This window comes from Pituophis catenifer, unplaced genomic scaffold, assembly GCF_029215685.1.
Source record: "Pituophis catenifer annectens isolate HBS135680 unplaced genomic scaffold, rPitCat1.0.hap2 SCAF_2, whole genome shotgun sequence".
Taxonomy (NCBI): Eukaryota; Metazoa; Chordata; class Lepidosauria; order Squamata; family Colubridae; genus Pituophis; species Pituophis catenifer.
Window position 1 is genome coordinate 89,694,239 of NW_027256882.1, and position 20,210 is coordinate 89,714,448.

Genomic DNA, 20,210 nt, shown 5'->3' on the forward strand with positions numbered 1-20,210 from the left:
GGACTCTGGTAAACTGACCCACATATGAATGGGGAAGAAAGTATTTGGAAATCACTTTGCAACCCTCATCTGGAGAGCTTTACATTGAAACTTATCAGGGTGGGGCAAGTGAGGGTGAGTGGGGGAAGAGATCCCAGAAAACAGCATAATGCCATGTATTTAGACCAAGAGGGATATGCAGCTACTCAATAATGAACAACTCAATAGCAGTAAAATGGATCTCATTAACAGAAATCCTTAGATAAAAGACAGTACAGAAAGGCTTGGGCTTTCTCAAAAGTTTTCTGGAAGTATTACTGCACACTATTCCATTAGGAAAAAAATGGGAAGCAGGAAGCTTAAGAAATCATTATGAATACATAGGGAGCTTTTAACTCAGCTGGGAGTTAAAAGTAACAGATATAGGAAAAACAGAAGAGAAGGAATCAGCAAGGAGATAATCAGCAAAGGCAGAAAGGACATTAGAAACACTAACATGCAATGGAAGAATGTAAGTGAAGCTGAATACAACAAAGTGACTTTCAAGAATAAAAGATCATGATGACAATAATGATGATTATGATGATGACTTCAAATTTTTATCTGCCCACTCCCATAATTCTGGGCAGTTTGTAGTTACAAGTAAGTCTTGTTTGCAAAAGTGTATTTAGGAGGAAAAGAGCAATGCGAACAAAAGCAGTTACTATACAAACACTCTATAAAGAATCAAGGAACGTGGAGTGTTTCTGGTTGTCTAATTGTTTCAAGCCATCCTTACAGTTACTGTGTTAGGACAAATACTGGAGGCTACTACCTGACACACATTCTCCTTGAGAGCAGCTCCTCCACCTCGTTCCCCCTGCATCTTTTTGGATGAAGGCAACCCAGGATCATTTTCAGAACCTTCCTCAGTAGTTTCCTTCGGGCTTCCAGCTATTCCATGAGATCGGTCACCCTTTAAAAAGAAGAAAAAAAATAGAGATTTTAAACACACCAACCCCATATTTAATATATCCCTGGTGGTTTCCAGACGTTCCATCAGCCATTACACACATGAAAGTTTAATAAATTAGTTTAATTCTTCCGCTCATGTGAACACTTTCATTTTTAAAATAAAACCAAGTAAATGAAAACAACCATCTAGAGCATAAAAGAGGGGGAAAACCTTTTATAAAGTATATGATTTTATACCAATATAAAGTAAAAAACTGAGACACTGTAAAGATTCTTGAGAGTCTCTTGAACTGCAAGGAGATCACATCAGACAATCCTAAAGGAAATCCATTCTGACTGTTCTTTGGAAGGACAGGTACTAAAACCAAATATTTTTCCCACCAAATGAAAAGAGAGGACTCATTGGAAAAGACTCTGATGTTGGGAAAGATTGAAAGCAAAGGGAGAAGGGGACAGCAGAAGATGAGATGGTTAGATAGTGTCATCAACACAACGAACATGAATTTGGGCAAACTGTGAGAGACAGTGGAAGACCCAGAAAGGGGGGGGGGGCTGGCTTGTTGTGATCCATGAGGTTGCAAAGAGTTGGACGTAACTCAGTGACTGAACAACAAGTTACTATTATTAGACACCTCTCAAATTTCAGAACAAAATTACCCAAAAACCTCTAGCTTATCCTGGTCATGTGACTGTCTCAACAATATTTTTAAATTAACATGATTAGGATTTTTAAAGCAAGTGCCTACTTTAGCAGGGAAATATTTGTTGGCAAAACAGTATTTATTAAAATGTCCCTTCTTATATGTTGTTATAAATATAAGAAAAGTTTATTCCTCAATCAAAATTGCAGTCACATTATACAAAGCTTAGCAGTACCTCCGTGTTTGGAGTTTCCTCCTGGCTATTGTCACTCTTTTCTTTTTTACAGGGAGTTGCTGCCAAGCTGCGTCGCTGCCGCTTTCTCTTCCTCTGTTTCCCAGGAACCTTTTCAGGAGCTGCAGCAAGGAAGACCACACAACTGGAGCTATATGGAGTTAACTTCCCCACGATACAATTGTGGCATCCCTGGTCCTCAGAACTGAATACCATAATCTAACCTTGGTCTGTTAATTGAGCAAAAACTTCTGCAAATTTTGATTCCCCTTCAGTGGCTATATAGACAGTATAATGACAATGTATATGTATTCCATATTTTGGTTCTAACTGTTTGAAAAATGTGTCTGTCCATTTGCAAACAGCACACCCTACTTATTCTGTAGGACCATTGTGCAACAAATAATTTATCTGTGAATTAGTTGGGTCCAAGTAATTACCTAAAAACTGATCTTTGTATTCAGAGAACAATAGAGGGACAGTGTTTTAAATAAGCAAATGGATAGAAGTTACAAATGATAATGCTGAAAAGATGTGACTTTGAAGACCAGCCATTGCTTGGTACACACTATTTGCTTGAAAAATTTAACTCTTTTAACAGGCTTCTCTTCTTTGCCTAGTAACCTCTTTCCCCCATCATCTCCATAGTGTTTTGATGTCCCTTTTCTCTGCTTGCATTCTTAATACAACTGCCCTTCCATCATCTTTCTCCTCCTCCTCCTTACTGTTTTTGCTAGGAGAGAGCAGAACATGAGAATACCTGACCATTTCTGTGTATGAAAGCAAATAATCAAGAAAATGTGGAATTAACCCAACCCAAAGCAAAGACAGACACAGACTTCAGAGAATAATTAGAACTGCAGAAAAAACAATTACTACCAACCTGTCTTCCATTGAGGACCTGTATACTGCACGAGTCAAAAAGAGGGCTGAGAAAATATTTACAGACCCCTTGCATCCTGGACATAAACTGTTTCAACTCCTACCCTCAAAACGATGCTATAGAGCACTGAACACCAGAACTAGACACAAGAACAGTTTTTTCTCGAATGCCATCACTCTGCTAAACAAATAATTCCCTCAACACTGTCAAACTAGTTACTAAGTCTGCATTACTATTAATCTTCTCATCGTTCCCATCACCCATCTCCTCCCACTTATGACTGTATGACTGTAACCTTGTTACTGGTATCCTTAAGATTTATATTGATTGTTTCCTTATGACTATCATTAAGTGTTGTACCTTATGATTCTTGATGAATGTACCTTTTCTTTTATGTACACTGAGAACGTATGCACCAAGACAAATTCCTTGTGTGTCTAATCACACTTGGCCAATGAAGAATTATATTCTATTCTAAAATTATATTTTTCCTACCTATTCTTCCTTTGTAGGGCATGTTCATCTTTAATGCAGAGAGTTTACGTCTAGATAAGTGCAGCAGTTTAAGAATCTCTTTGAAAACTACATATCAAAATTAAGAAATCACCTCAATTGATTGTGGATGTCTCACCCTTTAGAACAGTGGTTCTCAACCTGGGGGGTCGCGACTCCTTTGGGGGCCGAGCGGCCATTTCACAGGGGTCGCCAAAGCCCTCTCTCGCCCCCCCAGCCTTCACTCACACTCACCCTCTGCCTCTGTTGGATCGCCGGTCACCGGTCGCTTACCCCACCCACTCCCAATCTATTGCTGCCTCCAGAGTCCCAGCTGATGGCTAGAGGGAAAAAAACTTTAAATTCTTGCCGGGAGGCTTCAAAGAGCCGCCCTACAGCTGTTTACCATAAGTTGATTTGCTCAGCCTCCGGACTCTCAGCTGATTTGTTCTCAGCTGTTTTGCGGAGGGCTCTGTTGCTAGCTAGCTGCAAAGAGGTAAATTCCTGGAGCAGATTTTTTTTCCCCTAGCTATGCTGAAAAAGTGAAATTGAAAGTAAAGCAGGGTCTTTGCTAACGTGACAAAATGAGGCAGAGAGATTTCTTTTTCTTTTTCCTCAACAAAAAAGGTAGGTGCAAAACTGCAAACAATGGGAAATTTAGGGCAAAAGAGGAGGTTCAGGATTTTAAAACACACACACAAAAAAAGCTCTATTTAACTAGGGAATTGTAATCATTGAGATACTATTAATTGTATATTGTGTTGAAAGCAGGAATGGTTAAGTTGTGGTTTGGAGGAATATATGGGGGAAATTATTTGGTTTATTATTATTGGTAAATATAATTAATTGATTTGTAAGAAATTGGATTGCATGGAAATAATTGGAATATTCATGTTCATATTGATTAATATACAAAAAAGATAGTTATATAACTAATTGATTTATATTAAAATGTTGAATTTGTATTAAACAACTGTATTACATAATTACATAATTAACCAATGTGAGGATGGATATAAAAATAGATGACAATGCGAAGGGATATAATATAGAATAGAAGGGAAAAATTGAATTTGATTAAGATTAGAGATGAGGATGAAGGGTAATATTGGTTTTTTTTAAAAAATAGATGAGGAATAAATATGGTAAAAAGGAAATATAGAAACTGTAAATTTAATTGAAATGACTAAACACTGTGTTGGAAAAAATATCCTTCTGGGTTCTGCTCCAAGTGGGGAAAAAGACACTGGAAACATGGAGACTGCTTGGAAAGATGGTTTAATGGTGGACAGGATCACATGGCTTGAGTTCCTGAACAGAAAAGGGGCAGATACAGTAAATCCTTGGGTTTTTATGCTCTCTCTGGCTTTGCATTTCTTGGGGCCCCGAAAGAGTATCCTGATTGGTTGTCAGACTCCCAGGGGGTGGGGGTCTTAGCTAGCCTTGCTGGCTGATGGTCACGTGCTTCCCAGGTCACATGCTTCCCAGGTCACGTGTGGTGAGTTTCGGTTGCTAGATGGGGCCCATTGTGTTAGTTTCTGTTGCTATTGTGTTGCAAATGTCCTTTGACAAAGGATTGACTTTCTGCCTTTGGCCCATTAACAAAGGGTGGGGGGCAGGAAGGTGGGAGCTGCTTTGTCTGTAAAATATGCTTCTCCATTTCTCATCCAGGGAAATATAATATTCTGCCTTTTTAATATTTTCCAAAATATTTCATTCTTCTAGGAAAGTGGTGGGTGCTAACCTCCTACAACTGTTTAAATTTGTGAACCGGCCAAATACTCTGTTCAAAGAAAATACGCTGTATGTTTGTATGTGTGTTTCTAATTATTGCTATTTATTCCTATTTGTTCTCTTTTACTCTTTAAAGTTTAACAATTCATTCTTTATCTTAATATCTTTATATTTGTTTGGGGTTGGCTTTCTTCCCTTTCATCTTTTTTATTGTACAGCAATCTTTCTCCTCAAACCTACCACCTCTGTCTTTTCTTTCCTTCTGACTTTCTCTTCCCCCCCTCTTCTTCTTCTCCCTACTTCCTCTTCCTTTCTCCTCCTCCTCCTCTCTTCCTCCCTCTCTTACCCTCACTCCTACTCTAATTTCCCTTCCCTTCCTTCATCCCTCTCTATTGCTGTATCCTTTTATGCATATGGACTACTCAGAGGCTGAAAAAGTTATTTTTGACTGGTCCTTGCACTTTTGACCAGTCCTTGAACTTACGACTGTCCTCACAATTTACGTTTTTGCCCTATCTTGTCACCATGGTGAAGAGAAGCAGTTGTGAAATGAGTGACACAGTTGTTAAGAATGCTACAATGGGCATAAATGATGACCAGTCATAACTGCGAAGACCGGTCAAAAGTGCGAGGACCTGTCAGAAATCACTTTTTTCAGCCCTCTGGGTAGTCCTTTTGTGCACAGGGACCACTCAGAGGGCTGAAAAAGTTATTTTTGACTGGTCCTCGCACTTTTGACCAGTCCTCGAATTTACGACTGTCCTCACATTTTACGTTTTTTGCCCTATCTTATCACCATGTTGAAGAGAAGCAGTTGTGAAATGAGTGACATGGTTGTTAAGAATGCTGCACGGGCATAAATGTGAGGATGGTCATAAGTGTGAGGACCAGTCAAAAGTGCGAGGACCTGTCAGAAATGACTTTTTTCAGCCCTCTGAGTAGTCCCTATACACATAGCCATGGCCACCCGGTCACATGACCAGCTAGCCACGCCACCGTCACATGACCTCCAAGCCACACCCACAAAATAAGCCACGCCCACAGAACTGGTAGTAAAAAAATTTAGAACCCACCCCTGGTTGGGGGTCACCACAACATGAGGAACTGTATTAAAGGGTCGCGGCATTAGGAAGATTGAGAACCACTGCTTTAGAATATAACCAAAAAAAGTCCAGTTGGAGCTGAACCTCTCAAAGTTAAATCAAAGAAGACCTGATTGTCATGCAACCTTCTTCTCAAGATGACTTCTATTCATACTCTTCATATGTTCATGTTTTTGTTCATGTTTTTGAATGTTCCTGAATTATTCCTCAGAATGTTCCTGAGGAATTCCATGTAGAGCAAAGATTTCATTTTAAATCAGTTCAGTCTAATGAGATAAAAATATAGTCCTTTTTATTGGGCTCAATTTATACTTGGTTCATATGAAGATACTTACATTCACCATAGCTGATGGATTCTGAGATGCAATCCCAAACCCTGGCTCACTTTAGTATTATTTACTTATGTATGCATTTCTTACCTTCAACAGCATTTGAAAGCCGAGATGTGGAATAAAACTCAGGCATTTCAGTATCCAAAGGACCAGCCTCAGAACACTGTGGATAAGCACCATTGATAATTTAGAACATGAATACACATTGTTCTACAAGGACGTATTTTTACTAAGTTTGTCTAAAAATACAGTTCTAGTTAATATGTTACAAAAAAAATTAAATGAGAAAGATGCAGAAGTGGGGCTGGGTGGTGGGATGCATGGATATACAATACATAATGTATTATTAATTTCCTAAATATTGAAAATCCCAGCTCCATTCCTGCAGCCAGTCAGAGTAATTCAGTCACATGGGCTAAATGACCACTACGCTCAATGACCGAGATTCCAGTCCCAATTGTGGTTATAAATTGAGGACTACTTGTTCAACATACAATAGTAAAATAACTGTAACAGTCACTATGCAGGAAAGATAGGCAGAAGACTAGCAGAGTGCATCCATGAATACCAACTAGTAGTAAGAAGACACAATAAACGTTCCTTAATCTCATAACATACAGCCAGACTCAACAATGATTTCAACAGGGAAACTGTCAGCATTCTAGATCAAGGTAAATCCAAAAGCATGACAGAATTCCTGGAAGGTTGGTATTCAGTTAACAGGCAAATTATAAAATAAACAATATTACACACCATTCAAAAGAGACAATTAAAAAATTAAAAAGAAAAGTCAGACCAGAATATCTCCCCAATCAATATCCAGATAAACAGGGATTAACATCAGGAGTAAAACCAGACAAATAATCAAGCAGTAAAAATGCCCTAATCAAGGAACTAGCAACTTAGAAAAACAAGGAGTAAACAATAGCCTAATCAAGGCACTACCAAAAAGAAAATAACACCTCCACTAACATTGATAGGGAAAACTATTGTCTAGCAGTATATATATAAAACAGAGCAAACTCCACTTTCTTCCATCACTGAAATTTCTGCCAGCAAGCATCCAAGTTCAGAGAGCAGCAACAATTCCATACTAAAAGTATCTCTTCCCTCCCTCACTTTTATTCACCCGAAAACTAGGAATGGTCCTTTCTGGGATGCTTTTTTCACTCCCACCCCTCCCCTCTGGAGTCATATTTCATTGAGCGTGCCCAATTACTGCTATCTGACTCCTCCTAAGAGTGGGCACAATTCATAAAGCAATTCAGTTCCAATCCAGGTTTCTTTACCAAATAGTTCACAATTCAGATCACCATGTCATACTGTAACCTCCGTGTATACACATGTATTTTAAAGAATATGCAATGGGAATGTTATAGATCATCTTCTGAAATATATTACATGGATTTTTTCCCTATGCGTTAATCAAACATATGCTGTCTAAAATTTCATACTTCTGCAATTTATTTAGTTATTAATTTTTTTGAGTGGCATGGTGGCCTAGTGTTGAAGACTCTTGGCTCTCACTCAAAAGATTGAGAGTTCAATCCTAGGTAGCGGCATGTATTTCTCTCCTAGAGCACAAAGAAAATATATCTGCTGTGCACTCTATGTGGCATCAGGAAGGGCATTGAGCCAGTAAATGCTCAGCTCCATCCAGTCACCCCAACTCTATTCCTAATTAAGGGATTACAGGGTCGCAAACAAGGAGTTTTATTGATTGATCACATTTATATAGGTGCACAAGGCAACTCTGGGTTATGCACAATATCTTACAACAGAACATATAAAAACAGCAAGTACAGGTATAAAAACAACAATAATAAATATAACAACTAAAAAGACAAGCCAGAAGTGAAGGAGAATAAAAAACACCTCCTTAACAATGGAGCCATCTACAGAAGTCTCTGGTTCCATGGAAGCCCCAAGCCTGGTCATATAGCCAGGTCTTGAAAGTAACTGATTTTCAGAGTAAATGGTAATATTTTAAGAATTATTTTTAAACTGAAAGAAAGATCAATTTACCTTCTTTATAGAGGTCCACTCTCTCTTTGGTATAAATGTTGTATCCAAATCATTGGATTCTAAGAGCTTTTTCGTTGGCTTTCGCTGGCGCTTACTCTCAAAGCTTCCTACAAGAAAAATGTGTATATAAAACAGTGACTTCACTGGATTAAAAAAGCAGCATCAAACAACTAAGAACAATAGCATCATTTATTAAGCTTCTTTATAACAGAAGGGAAAAAAAGCAAGAATAAATAAAATATCCCAAATTATTCAACTGCAGCTGCAACTCTGGTGAATGAACTCCGAGAAGCCCAAACCCCATACTTTCCTGTTTCTCTATTATAAAATCTAAAACAAGTAAAAATGGCAGTGTTTCCACTTGTACAATCCACTTGTGAGGAAAGTGTTATGATGCAAAGTCCCATTCCAATGAATGAACGAATCAGTTAATGCCCTTGGGCTGAAGAGAACTGGATGTAAATTCTCTTCTAGAGTCACTTCCTCTCAGCCCTAGGAAAAAGGCAATGGCAAACCACTTCTGAAAAACCTTGCCAAGAAAACTGCAGGTTCAGGAAGCCTCTCAGAATTGGACAGGATTGAATGGGAAAAAACTCCAATAATAAATTCATTGTAAATAAATTTCACTGTATTGTTTTCATTGTTAATTTGTGTTCATTTTGGTGTTTGGATTTTTAGGGGACTTGTGTACATTAAGATTATGCTAAAGCGATGTGCAATGGAAAAAAGTTTAGGGACCCCTCCTATGCAGTGGTAAACCTCTATACTCTTAATATACTGCAAACTGGGCTCCTAAGCAGGAGTGTCAAACTGGTGGCCCGTGGGCCAGATGCATCATGTGCAGGCCATGCCTACCCCAGCTCCACGAATGGGAAAAAGGTCACAAAACATTACATAATGGCAATGTGACACTGCAAGTTTGACACCCGTGACCTATAGTGTCTTTACCTGTGGACTGATGGCTCTTGGGAAAAGGCGAGATGTAAGAAAAACTAAAGCCAAGTCAAACATGAAAAATTCCAGATCTGGCTGGATTCATGGTCTTCTTAACAGGTTGTTTTACCATAACTAGTCTAACTAGCAAGTTAGAAAATGTAAGAGTACCACAGTGATTTTCTTATGCTTAGTTGAACAGAAATGCCTGGAAACAATAAAGTAGAATGCATTCCATATTCACATTAAAATGTTTTGCAATGTTCACATAGTAATTAATGTAATTCTCAAAACATTACAAAAAAAAACCCCGTTATAAACTGACATTTTATTTTATAAGCTACAAGTCTGAAAATTGTATTTATGCATTTTGTCAGAGTTAAACAGCTTGTAAACATTGAAGCAGACAGAAATAAATACATAAGTAATATTTTTGAACAAATAAAATTGTGAAGTGGAATGCTTCCAAGAGAATAATTTACATAATTTATAAAGGTTTCTCTTTCTTGAAGCCTTTAATTTTTAAATGTTTCTGGTACCTGTTTTAATGTTAATTTTAATCTGGGGTGGGGTGAGATTTTTTTTTTTTTTAAATTATACTACTTCAATATTTGCCAGGCTGGAAAGGCAAGGTATAAATGAAATCCATCCAATAAATACTACATGCAATATCTTAGGTTTCCAAATGGAGTTATACAGAAAGCATATCTCCATACCTGGTTTCACTATTGGTTCTTCTCCCTGTGAATGAGAATCCGGAGCAGAGGCAACAGATTCCAACACGTCTGGTGAAGATAACGTCAAAACTGGCATTTCTAATCTGGGTTCCCTGGACTGGACATCAGACTCCTCTGACAGAGGACGCTCGGCTTCAAGGACTGGGGGAGATTCTTTTGATGAAGAAGCTGATGAAACGGAGTCCAAGGGCTTCTGCTCTAGAGGTTTATTACGTGCTTGTTTCTCAATGCTGCTTTTCTGTTTGGCTTCAGACTTCTCCAGAGAACTTGTCTATTAGCAGTGATCAACAAAGACATAGTGGTCAGTGCAGGAATCAGTGTGAATCATTAGCAAAGTTATATAGGATTTGACCTATTTCAGCATATTTTAGGTAGCAGTCAATGAAAATAAAGTTTACTTTCAGCTCTACTAGTGGAAGCAGTTATGCAGGTATATAATAAACTTCTGCTTTTTTAAAAAACAACAACATAAGATTAAAATGAGAAATAATGAAGGCACAGTATTGCTACTACTTGGTACTTCCATAACTAATATTACACCACATGATACAGTATTGTTAGACTAGAGGTTTATCTGACTTTCTTCTCTGTCCATGATAACCATTAAGTGGGAATGAGGGAAGCAATAAATTGATGGCTTTGGATCATGGAGAGCCAATAGACATTTCTAAGAATGAAGGAAAAAAATTAATCATGGTGACGCAATTTGCATAAGCAAATCCCTATGTTCCTTAAGATATGTGCTTTAAAAAAATAAGACTTATAATTTTAAAAATACAATTGGTTTATTTTACCATTTTTAATATGATTATTTTAATCACAAGATTTTAAAGTTACGAATTGGGGAAAAACCAGATATATTAAAACAACGAATTAATTCTTTATTCATTCATGACCAAATGTATTCCTCTCATCCCTAATCATAATTTAAAGAACTACAGTAATCTGACTAGTTTAGAGATTAAACATTGTGTACTCAAGGTAGATTGGCAAGTACTATAATACTTCTGTGAACAATTTTCTGACTGGTGATATACTCAAATCCTATTCCTTCGTAGGAAGCAAGCATGATATAGAAGTTGTTTATTATATTAAAAAAACTTCCTTTATAGGAGGAGTCAAATATTTGGGGGTATTTGTGTCACTTGTCATTTACTATCCATCCTTCCTCATTCCTACTAGAGATAGCCCTTGTTTAGTGCAATTGGGACCACCAATTCAGTTGTTAAGCAAAGCCATCACTAAGCGAAGCCAAGAGTGAGCTTCACTTACTTCAGCTTTTCTTTGCGTTACAGATCTGCAAAAGTTGTTAAAAGAACTGGTTGTAAAGTTATTTTTTCATTATTGTCCTGCGAATAGTCACTAAATGAGACAGTCACTAAATGACTACCCGTATATTCACACATTAAACAAAAATTATACTCAGAAGAGGAAATTGCTTCTCCCCACTCTATACACTTACTCCTATTTTGAATTCTAGTCCTAATTTTTAGCCATAAAAAAATTAAGTTTTCCCCATTTTTCATAAATTCCTAGTTTGATTCAACACCCACCTTTTGAAATGATTCCTGACTCTTTTTTTTCTTCTTTGATGCAAATATGTGATCATATTCCTCTGCGTATTCTAGAAGCCTCTTACTTGGTTTTCTAAGGCGCTTCTTCTCTGCATTTACAACTGAGAGAAGACAGAAACAGCTTCACAGACTTCAAAAAGGAACAATGGGGGTGGGATAGAATCTTCCATTGTAAAATATCACCATTGTCTTCATCATCATCATCACAAGCTTTTTTTAAAATTATTTTTATGTATCTTTGCCCTCTAAATATCAATTTCACTTCTTCAGAGAGGATTCCATCCTCATCTCCCTTAGCCCCACAAGTCTGGAAAACAAATAGGATGCAACCAGTAGCTTTACCATCGTGTCTTCAGAGTTTGCCTTTTAGGAGTTACTCTTGCTCCTGGCCAGAATCTCATATCCTATGGTATCCACAATTGCCATGCTACTGAACTCTAGTTTATAGGGTAAAAGCTTTTGATGATGATGTAGTGGCGACATAAAGAAAACAGTTGAGAATATTTGCATTAACATAAATGTCTGGTCTGATAGATGTAAGCAGTCACCCATCATATTAAGTATTCACCTTGGAGCAGCTGCTAGTAATCTATGCTTGAGGATGAGACTGGTAGTATTTGCCATGGCTAAATCTCTTACTCATTTGCCTAATGGTAGTCACCTAAAATTCTGCAGAGAAGGAGAACCCTAAACACTTTTGAGTGCTCTCTCCCCCTGTTCATACATTCCAAGGTGCTCAGTAATTTACTAAGAAGTTCTGGGAAATGAAATAACAGGACCACTGATGAAGAAAGATAGAAGTGGGCTTAAACAAACCCGGTACAAGCTCATATTTGTGTCTATGCTATAGTGATATGCGTGATGAAATATTCTTAGTTGTCTTTATTGTGCTGGCAGGCTGGGTCCCAGCAGTATTGTTCAGGATGACCCACTTCCTTTTGTATAGCAAGAGTTGGGAAAAAACTGCCCACAAACTCATAACATTTTGCCCATAAAATTAAGCTTTTTTACTTTTTTAAAAAGTAGATGCCAAAAGGACAGAATCAATGGAGGTAAGAGGTAATAGAGCCTGGTGGCGCAGCAGACTAATAGCATTGTGATTAACACCAGCTGTCTGCAATTACTGTAAGTTCGAATCTCCCCAGGCTCAAGGTTGACTCAGCCTTCCATCCTTTCTAAGGTAGGTAAATCGAGGACCCAGTTTGTGGGGGCAATAAGCTGACTTTGTATAAATATACAAAAGTATGAAGGCTATTGCTTAACGCATTGTAAGCCGTCCTGAGTCTCCGGAGAAGGGCTGTCACTGCGTTTTTTATTTCCCAGCTGAGCTTCATTATTTTTGGACTAATAGACTTACTGTAGTTTGCCAAGTTCCTTATCAGTATTTTACTATGCATGTCCGCATTCCTTTACATTCCTTCACACACTCTTTCCTTTGTTCTCTTGCCAGCAAGGTCCGGCTGAGAAATAGCCGGCAAGAATTATTTCAAAAATGTAGCAATTACTTTTCTTAGTTAGTGAGGTGTTTTATTTTCTTTATAACAAATAAATGAGTTTTATTAGAGAACTTTTCTTCGCGTTTCTTTTCAGAATATTGCAACAAGGAGGAGCCACGATCCATCCTCTAATTAACCAGGGTGATTTTTTCCCAGAGCCAAACATGGGATTAATCAACGCCCTGACAAGGGCGGCATATAAATCAATTTTTTTTTAAAAAAAAGTATGAAGGCTATTGCTTAACGCATTATAAGCCACCCTGAGTCTCCGGAGAAGGGCGGCATATAAATCAAATTAAAAAAAAAACAGAGATAAGCATTTTACAATGTCATCTATAGTTCATTTCATTCTGAGCACCCTGGGGAAGAGAAGAGGATCAGTTCTCCCACATGTGAATGGAAATCCTGCCTGACCTCCGACCTCCGGGTATTTCGCTGTGCACTGAAGACCCTGTTGTTCCGCCAGGCCGGGCTATCAATATAACAATTTTAAATTGGGGTATTTTAAATTTTTGGGGTTTTAAATTCAGCCAAATTTATTTAATAATTTTAAATTTTTAATTGATGTTTGTCTTGTGTTTTTAAATAGGCTGTACACCGCCCTGAGTCCTTCGGGAGAAGGGCGGTATAGAAATAAAATTATACTTATACTTATACTTACTGACCTCCCTTCAGGAAGAAAGTAAGGGTTATCAGCTGTGTCAGGGAGCTAAAGCCAAGGTTGGTGAAGGATTAGTATTATCCTCCTTGAAAAAATACCCCTGCTCACGAAGAAGCCCTCCTTTGATTTTGCCCTGTTATAAAACATTTTCAAATCTCCCAATTCTGGGGAAGGTTGTGATAGTACTTCAACTGCAAAATATCCAAAACTAATTGGATGATCTGATTCCGTTCAGTCAGAATTCAGGTCTGAGCAAGTAGCAGAAACTTCATAGGATGATCTGCAATGGGATCTGGATTGGGGGGAATTGCATCCCTCTTTACTGTTTTAGACTTCTCAGCAAAGGTCAATCCCACAGACTATGGTGAACCTTTCAACCATCTTAGAAGTACTGAAATTCTCCTCTCCCCCTTTAAGGTTCCAACCCAGGGTGTGCACACCGGATCAGTAGGCTCCATATGAAGTAGTTGATTCTGCAGGTATCCAAGTCCCAAGCTATATGGATTTCATAAGTTAAAATCAACACTTAATTCACCTAGAAAACTACTGGTACTGTAATTAATGCTGAGCCTACAAAACCAATATAATGTGTAAGTAGCTACCTCCAAACACTACATTAGGTAAAAAGTGCAGTAACTTATTGTTAGGCAGGATCAGCTACTTGCAATATTACCTTGTTCTACTAAAACAACAGTCTATATGTTGAAATTTTAAATCAAATATATCTGTCCTTCAATGCATATTGCAAGGTCTATTTTCAACATGAAGTGGAATTACTAGAATAAATCTGAGGTCATATTTGGGAGCAACCTAATTATGAGTGCGTTTAATTTACGTTTATAAAACAGCAGGTCAAGATGCCGTTTGTGATAGCAACCTCTTAACTCCTAACCTTATTCATACAGGCACATATGTATGAATATATATTTTATACATAAAGAAGGTACAAATTAATATCTTTGGCACTACCAAATTATAACCGACCTTTATCCTGCTTTCTGTGCCTTCAGATCTCAACCTACCTCCACATTACTGAAATGGGAAGACGGCTTACACCATTTTAACCTATGGTGGAGATATTCTTTTCAATGTTTCCTCAGTTAAAAACAAAGCAGGACATAAAACACATGCTATTATATGAGAAGAGGAGAATTGTAGTTCAGCCCATTGTTTTCAATTCTGTTTGCCTATTTGCAGAGGTTCTTCAAGTAAAGATATTCAAATAAACTATGGTTAATAAATTAATTTCTCATGCATTAAATAATACTTCTCTTTTGTCATACTGATTATTATAGTCTGGCAGGACTCAAGCAACTATTTAAGATTTGGGGAACAGCATAATAGGCAACCCCAAGGTTGGACATGAATGATGTAGGTGAACACTTAAAGATACAATCTACAGCCCATGGATTGAAATGATACAGACTAAGTATATTATCCCTGGGCTGCAAAAACTGAGGCAACACTAGATAGTAGCAAAGAGATTCAGAGTTATTGCCACCTATATTGTCATCTGGGTATGCGCAGCCCAGATACAGTAGGCCTAATACAGTCCATTCTACATCTTACACTTCTTACCACATGTAAACCAAATTTTTGTTTCTAATAAATTTATTTATACCATTTAGTTGTGTGTCACAACAGACACACTAAAATTCCTGCCATTTTGAACTGCTTATAGTACAGCTGGGCTTGATTCCACAACAGTTTCATTTGAAAATAATATCCTTTTGCAAAGTAAAAAAACAACAACAACTCTTAATGTATTTCTTATTTGGACAGTTGTTGATTTGACTTCTAAAAATTAGAAGCCTAGATTAAGTTTAAAAGAAGAGAAGTGTTCGAAGAATTCAATACAATATAATATATGCCAGGCTATTCTCCTAAGATTTTCTCTCCTGTCAAAGTTAGCTTGCTTCTATATCTTTGCAACACTTACGTTTTCACAACCTACAAATGAGACAATAAGTAATTTAACAGCTGTACCACTTCAAACTACTGGTACAGGCACACATTTTACTACTACTCCTTGTATTAACAAACAGAGAAATATCCTGGAAAATTAGATGTCAAAGAACCAAGTTCTAGTCCACCTTTTTAAAAATGATTTTTATCTACAGGATTTCACAGTAAATTCCACCTGCAGCTATAGGAAATCAAACAGCCCACTTGCAGTTCTTATTATAAACAAGAAAACATTACTTGGCTAAAAAGGAGGGAGCTCTGGTAGCGCAGCAGACTAAAGCACTGTTATTAACATCAGCTGCCTGCAATTACTGCAAGTTCAAATCTCACCAGGCTCAAGGTTGACTCAGCCTTCCATCCTTTCTAAGGTAGGTAAAATGAGGACCCAGATTGTGGGGGCAATAAGATGACTTTGTATAAATATACAAAAGTATGAAGGCTATTGTTTAACGCATTGTAAGCCGCCCTGAGTCTTCGGAGAAGGGCGGCATATAAATCAAATTTAAAAAAAAAGTTTTCACAAACTTTGCCTGTTTAGGGGTCTTATTTAGTCACCCTGAAAAGCAAGGAGAGATTTCCACTCTGTCAAAATTGTTTCGTTCAGTACCAGCCAAAGATGGGCAAAAATATTTCCCCTTCTGCTTCCCTAGAGCTACAGATGTGCTTACCAGCTTTAGAACTGCTTTGGTTAAAACGCTTCCATCGCTTTTTGGGTGCTACGTGGCTTACATCTTTAGACTCATCCCCCATGGAGCCTTCTCTATTCAGTCCCGTTTCCAACTCTAGGCACTCCCCATTTTCAAAGGGCCTGTAGCTCTCTTTCTTTTTACCAGATTCTGACTTCATTTTTACATGAACTAAACTGCCATCAGAGGAACTTGAAGAGTCTTCACCAGGAGAGTGTTGAATCAACTCCCAAGGTACTTTCCTTGCAAAATCTTCCTGGGTTTTGTCTAGAGATCTAGCAACTGAGCTTAGGGTAGCTCTATGCTGGTGGGACACTCTCTTTGCTGTACTGAATAAATGTTTTAATGATTTGCTCTTTGATGTTGTGTTAACTATTAGTTTAGATAGTTGCTTAGATTTTTGATAGCTGCGCCTTGCGGTGCAGTGTGTATCAGCAACAGTTGTATTTGTGAGTTCCCTTTTTTTAGCACCAGGACTGATCAACTTGGTTGTGATATCATGTGAAAAAGAGGACTGACCTTCTTTGGGTTTATGGCATTCTGGTTCTTGAACACTATCTTGATTTTTTTCTATTTTAGGAGTTGCTCCCATTGTAGACAAAGATGTCAAATCGCTCGAAGTATTACTTCCAGCACTTTCACCATTGCTAGAACTTCTGTAGGAGACAATGTTCTGCGAAGTCATGATCTGTTTCTCTTTTGTCTTACTGTCATGCATATCTTTCAACATCATTAATAAGGTGCTGTATTTGTAATCAGGCTCAATAGGCAAGTGATTTTGCCCCGAGACAGATGAAAAGAGTAAGGGCATTGCAGTCTTAGGTGGCCCATAGTCTTTAGCTTTATCATTCATGGACCTATAGGACAGCTCCGTCAGTTCAGAAAGTACATGTTTCACAACAGCTGTTTCTATTTCAGCAGAATCATGAGATTTCTCTCTAGTGCTGTTTGGCAGTTTGGGGCCATCAAGCTTCCCACTTTTGGCAGGTGTATCTAGTTGAAACCCAGGGGCACCTTTGGTAGTAGAAAAGCAGCAGTCAGGGATACATTCGTCTTTCTTAAGAGATGATTCTGTGGCAGCGGCAGATCCTTTATGTTTGCATTTTATAGTTCTGAATTGAAACTGTTTAATATCCATGTGACTTGTAAACCCTTTGCTTTGGAGTGTAGTGTGCTTATCTACAATGGTAAGATTGTCCTTCCTGTAAGCAGATGCCTTCCTCTCAGCTTCAAAGGATGGCTGCTGGAATTGCTCACCTCCTGTTTCAACATTGGCATTCCTATCTAAAGAGCCTTCCAGAGGTTTCTGATTTCTATTACTACTTTTGGAGAAAGATACAGGACGTTTAATGCTTCTTTGCCCCAAAGACAGTTCCTTTCCTGTTTTGTTTATAGAGTCACAAATTTTTAGATCTTTATATGCTGCTGCAATATTTTGGTCAAGAGGCTCTAGATCGCAGATACCATCAGAGTCCATTTCTTTTTTTCTCTCATTTCTACCATCAGTTCCAGAATATGGCTGCTGTTGTGTTGAACTGGACATGAAGCCTGAGGGGCTTTTCATTTTCTTCAAATCTATTTTGGGGGGTTCAAGTTGGCAGTCTCTTTGAGAGATGTCGTATTCTCCTCTCTTAGATTTATTTTCAAATTGTCTTTCTCCAAAAGAAGAGAGCAAATAGTTTGCCACAGTACATTTGGAACCTATAAGGCTTTCTGCTGCTCTACAAAGTTCATGAGATGCCTGCTTATCTGGCATGTTTTCAGAAACTGTATTTTTAACTTTGCTCATTGGCACTTCCCCTTCACACTCTTTCTTAATGCTACATTTATTTATTCTATTCCCCTTCCTTGCATCAGAGTTCTTCCTCATTTGTGATTTAGTGAATATTTTCCCTTTAACATGGGTCAAATGTTTAGAATCAAATGCTAATGGTTTCAAATATCCATTCAGATGCCTGCTCTGCTCGTTTAAGGAATCCTTTTTATATGATCCCATTAAATGGACGCTCTCCAATTTGCTAGAAGTCCGGATACATTTTTTCATGCCATTCTGCTTAAGATATTCAGTAGTAAGGCCAACACTGATCTCCCATTTAGCCATAAATTTCTTAGGAACCTTAAAAATAAATGAAGACAGGACAAGAGGATATTAGAAAATAAATACTTATATGCAAAAGATAGTATCACACTAAGAGATTATCATACTTTCCTTCACAAAGTTTATTTGTGATGTATAACAAAATATAAAACTCAGATTTGAGCAGCATTATTACATTCAGGTAACTTGACAAATACTGATCCTAAATGAAGCCTAATGGAATTGTTAAGAATTCCACTGGTTAGCCTGGAGTATTTCAAATGAAACAATTCCCTGGATAGTTAATACTACCACTTCAGGATTAGAAAAAGGAATGCAGAGCTAGGAACCGGAAATCAATGAGTTCTTACTGGAACCAGTATTCTAAAATAAGTCCCATCCTGGTCATCTTATCCTATACCTGCACTTCCAGGGCAAATGCTTCATCATTAGAAATATTGTGACTTGTTCTCAAAATTATCAGTTCTGCTGTTTTATTAAAAAAGAAAAGGAAAAAAAATGCCATTTTCTAATCCATTTCTAATCCATTTGAATATACCAATACATAAAACATTACTCTACTAACAAGTTTCAAGTATCAAATTATATCAATCATTACAGCTGGAAAATGTTATGGCCATAATCAAAATAAAACTGACATCCTACTAATTTCAATTAGGTATTTATACAAGAGGTTTCATTCCAACTGCAATCTATGCTTCTTTCAATAATAGTTCACTTTGGCTGGATCCTTACTTATATGTTATATTTCAGCAAGAAGCCTAAACGCAGTATATGCATGAGAACAAGAGATTTACCTTGTGCCTGTAACCTTTCTCTTTTTGTTTCCCTCTTCTCCGAAGGACAGGTAGTTCTTCAAACTGATGTCTTCCTTCAAAAATCACAATAGCTTTTCCTACCACCCAGGCTCTTTCAGATGGATCACCCAATACTTCCACGTAATACTCTCGATATGGCTTGCGATTAGTAACTATTGAAATAAAATTAGCTATATTTACATTTTGTACTTGGTTCAGAAAAGAACGGCCTGAAACTGCCAATTTAGGATTAGCAAATGGAGCCTAAAATAAATTACTGAAATGCATGTTCACTTTATTATAGGAGAATCCTTTGCATGATTTCTGTCAGCTTTCTTTTAGAATCAAGAGCTCAAGGAAAATACTTTAGACTTTCCAAATATGCATCTCCAGAACATTTCATGACCAGTAAGAATGTTCTTTTCTGCCTGTGATTTTATTTATTAAATTTATTATTTATTTATGAAATAAATGTATATGGCAATTTAACTGTTGTAATCTGCTCAGAGTCACCTCGCAGCAAGATGGGCAGCAAACAAATTTAATAAATAAATAAAATAAACTCATATACAATGACACTAGGTAATTTACAAGATTAAAATTTCACAATGTAAGAACCCACAACCCCCACCAACCACCCATGTAGGATATAAAGAAACCTTATCACCCTCCATATATTTAAAGGTGGCGTTTCAGTAAACTTCACCATTCTCAGCACTTTTTGATACCTTTCATACCTAGTGGCATCAAAGTTCACTATTAAAAAAAGTAAACCAAACAAATAAGCCTTTCTTTCTTTAAATATCCTAAGAATTGCTCCAAAGCAATCCCAATCTTGCGAGAGGCTTAATATTAATAGGAGCTGCATATTTCTAAAATTAAAAGAGC

At 37.5% G+C, this 20,210-nt stretch overlaps 1 protein-coding gene across 1 annotated transcript in view; it reads right to left on the minus strand.

The window, feature by feature from the left end:
• Nucleotides 1-20,210, minus strand: part of NSD1 (nuclear receptor binding SET domain protein 1) — a 68,871-nt gene that overhangs the window by 15,338 nt on the left and 33,323 nt on the right. The window contains exons 4-11 of the mRNA XM_070937151.1: nt 19,323-19,495; nt 16,410-18,543; nt 11,599-11,720; nt 10,025-10,316; nt 8,376-8,482; nt 6,438-6,513; nt 1,810-1,928; nt 794-934 (exon numbers count right to left, since the gene is read on the minus strand). Of these exons, the coding sequence (XP_070793252.1) occupies nt 794-934; nt 1,810-1,928; nt 6,438-6,513; nt 8,376-8,482; nt 10,025-10,316; nt 11,599-11,720; nt 16,410-18,543; nt 19,323-19,495 (3,164 nt within the window). The remainder of the gene's footprint in view (nt 1-793; nt 935-1,809; nt 1,929-6,437; nt 6,514-8,375; nt 8,483-10,024; nt 10,317-11,598; nt 11,721-16,409; nt 18,544-19,322; nt 19,496-20,210) is intronic.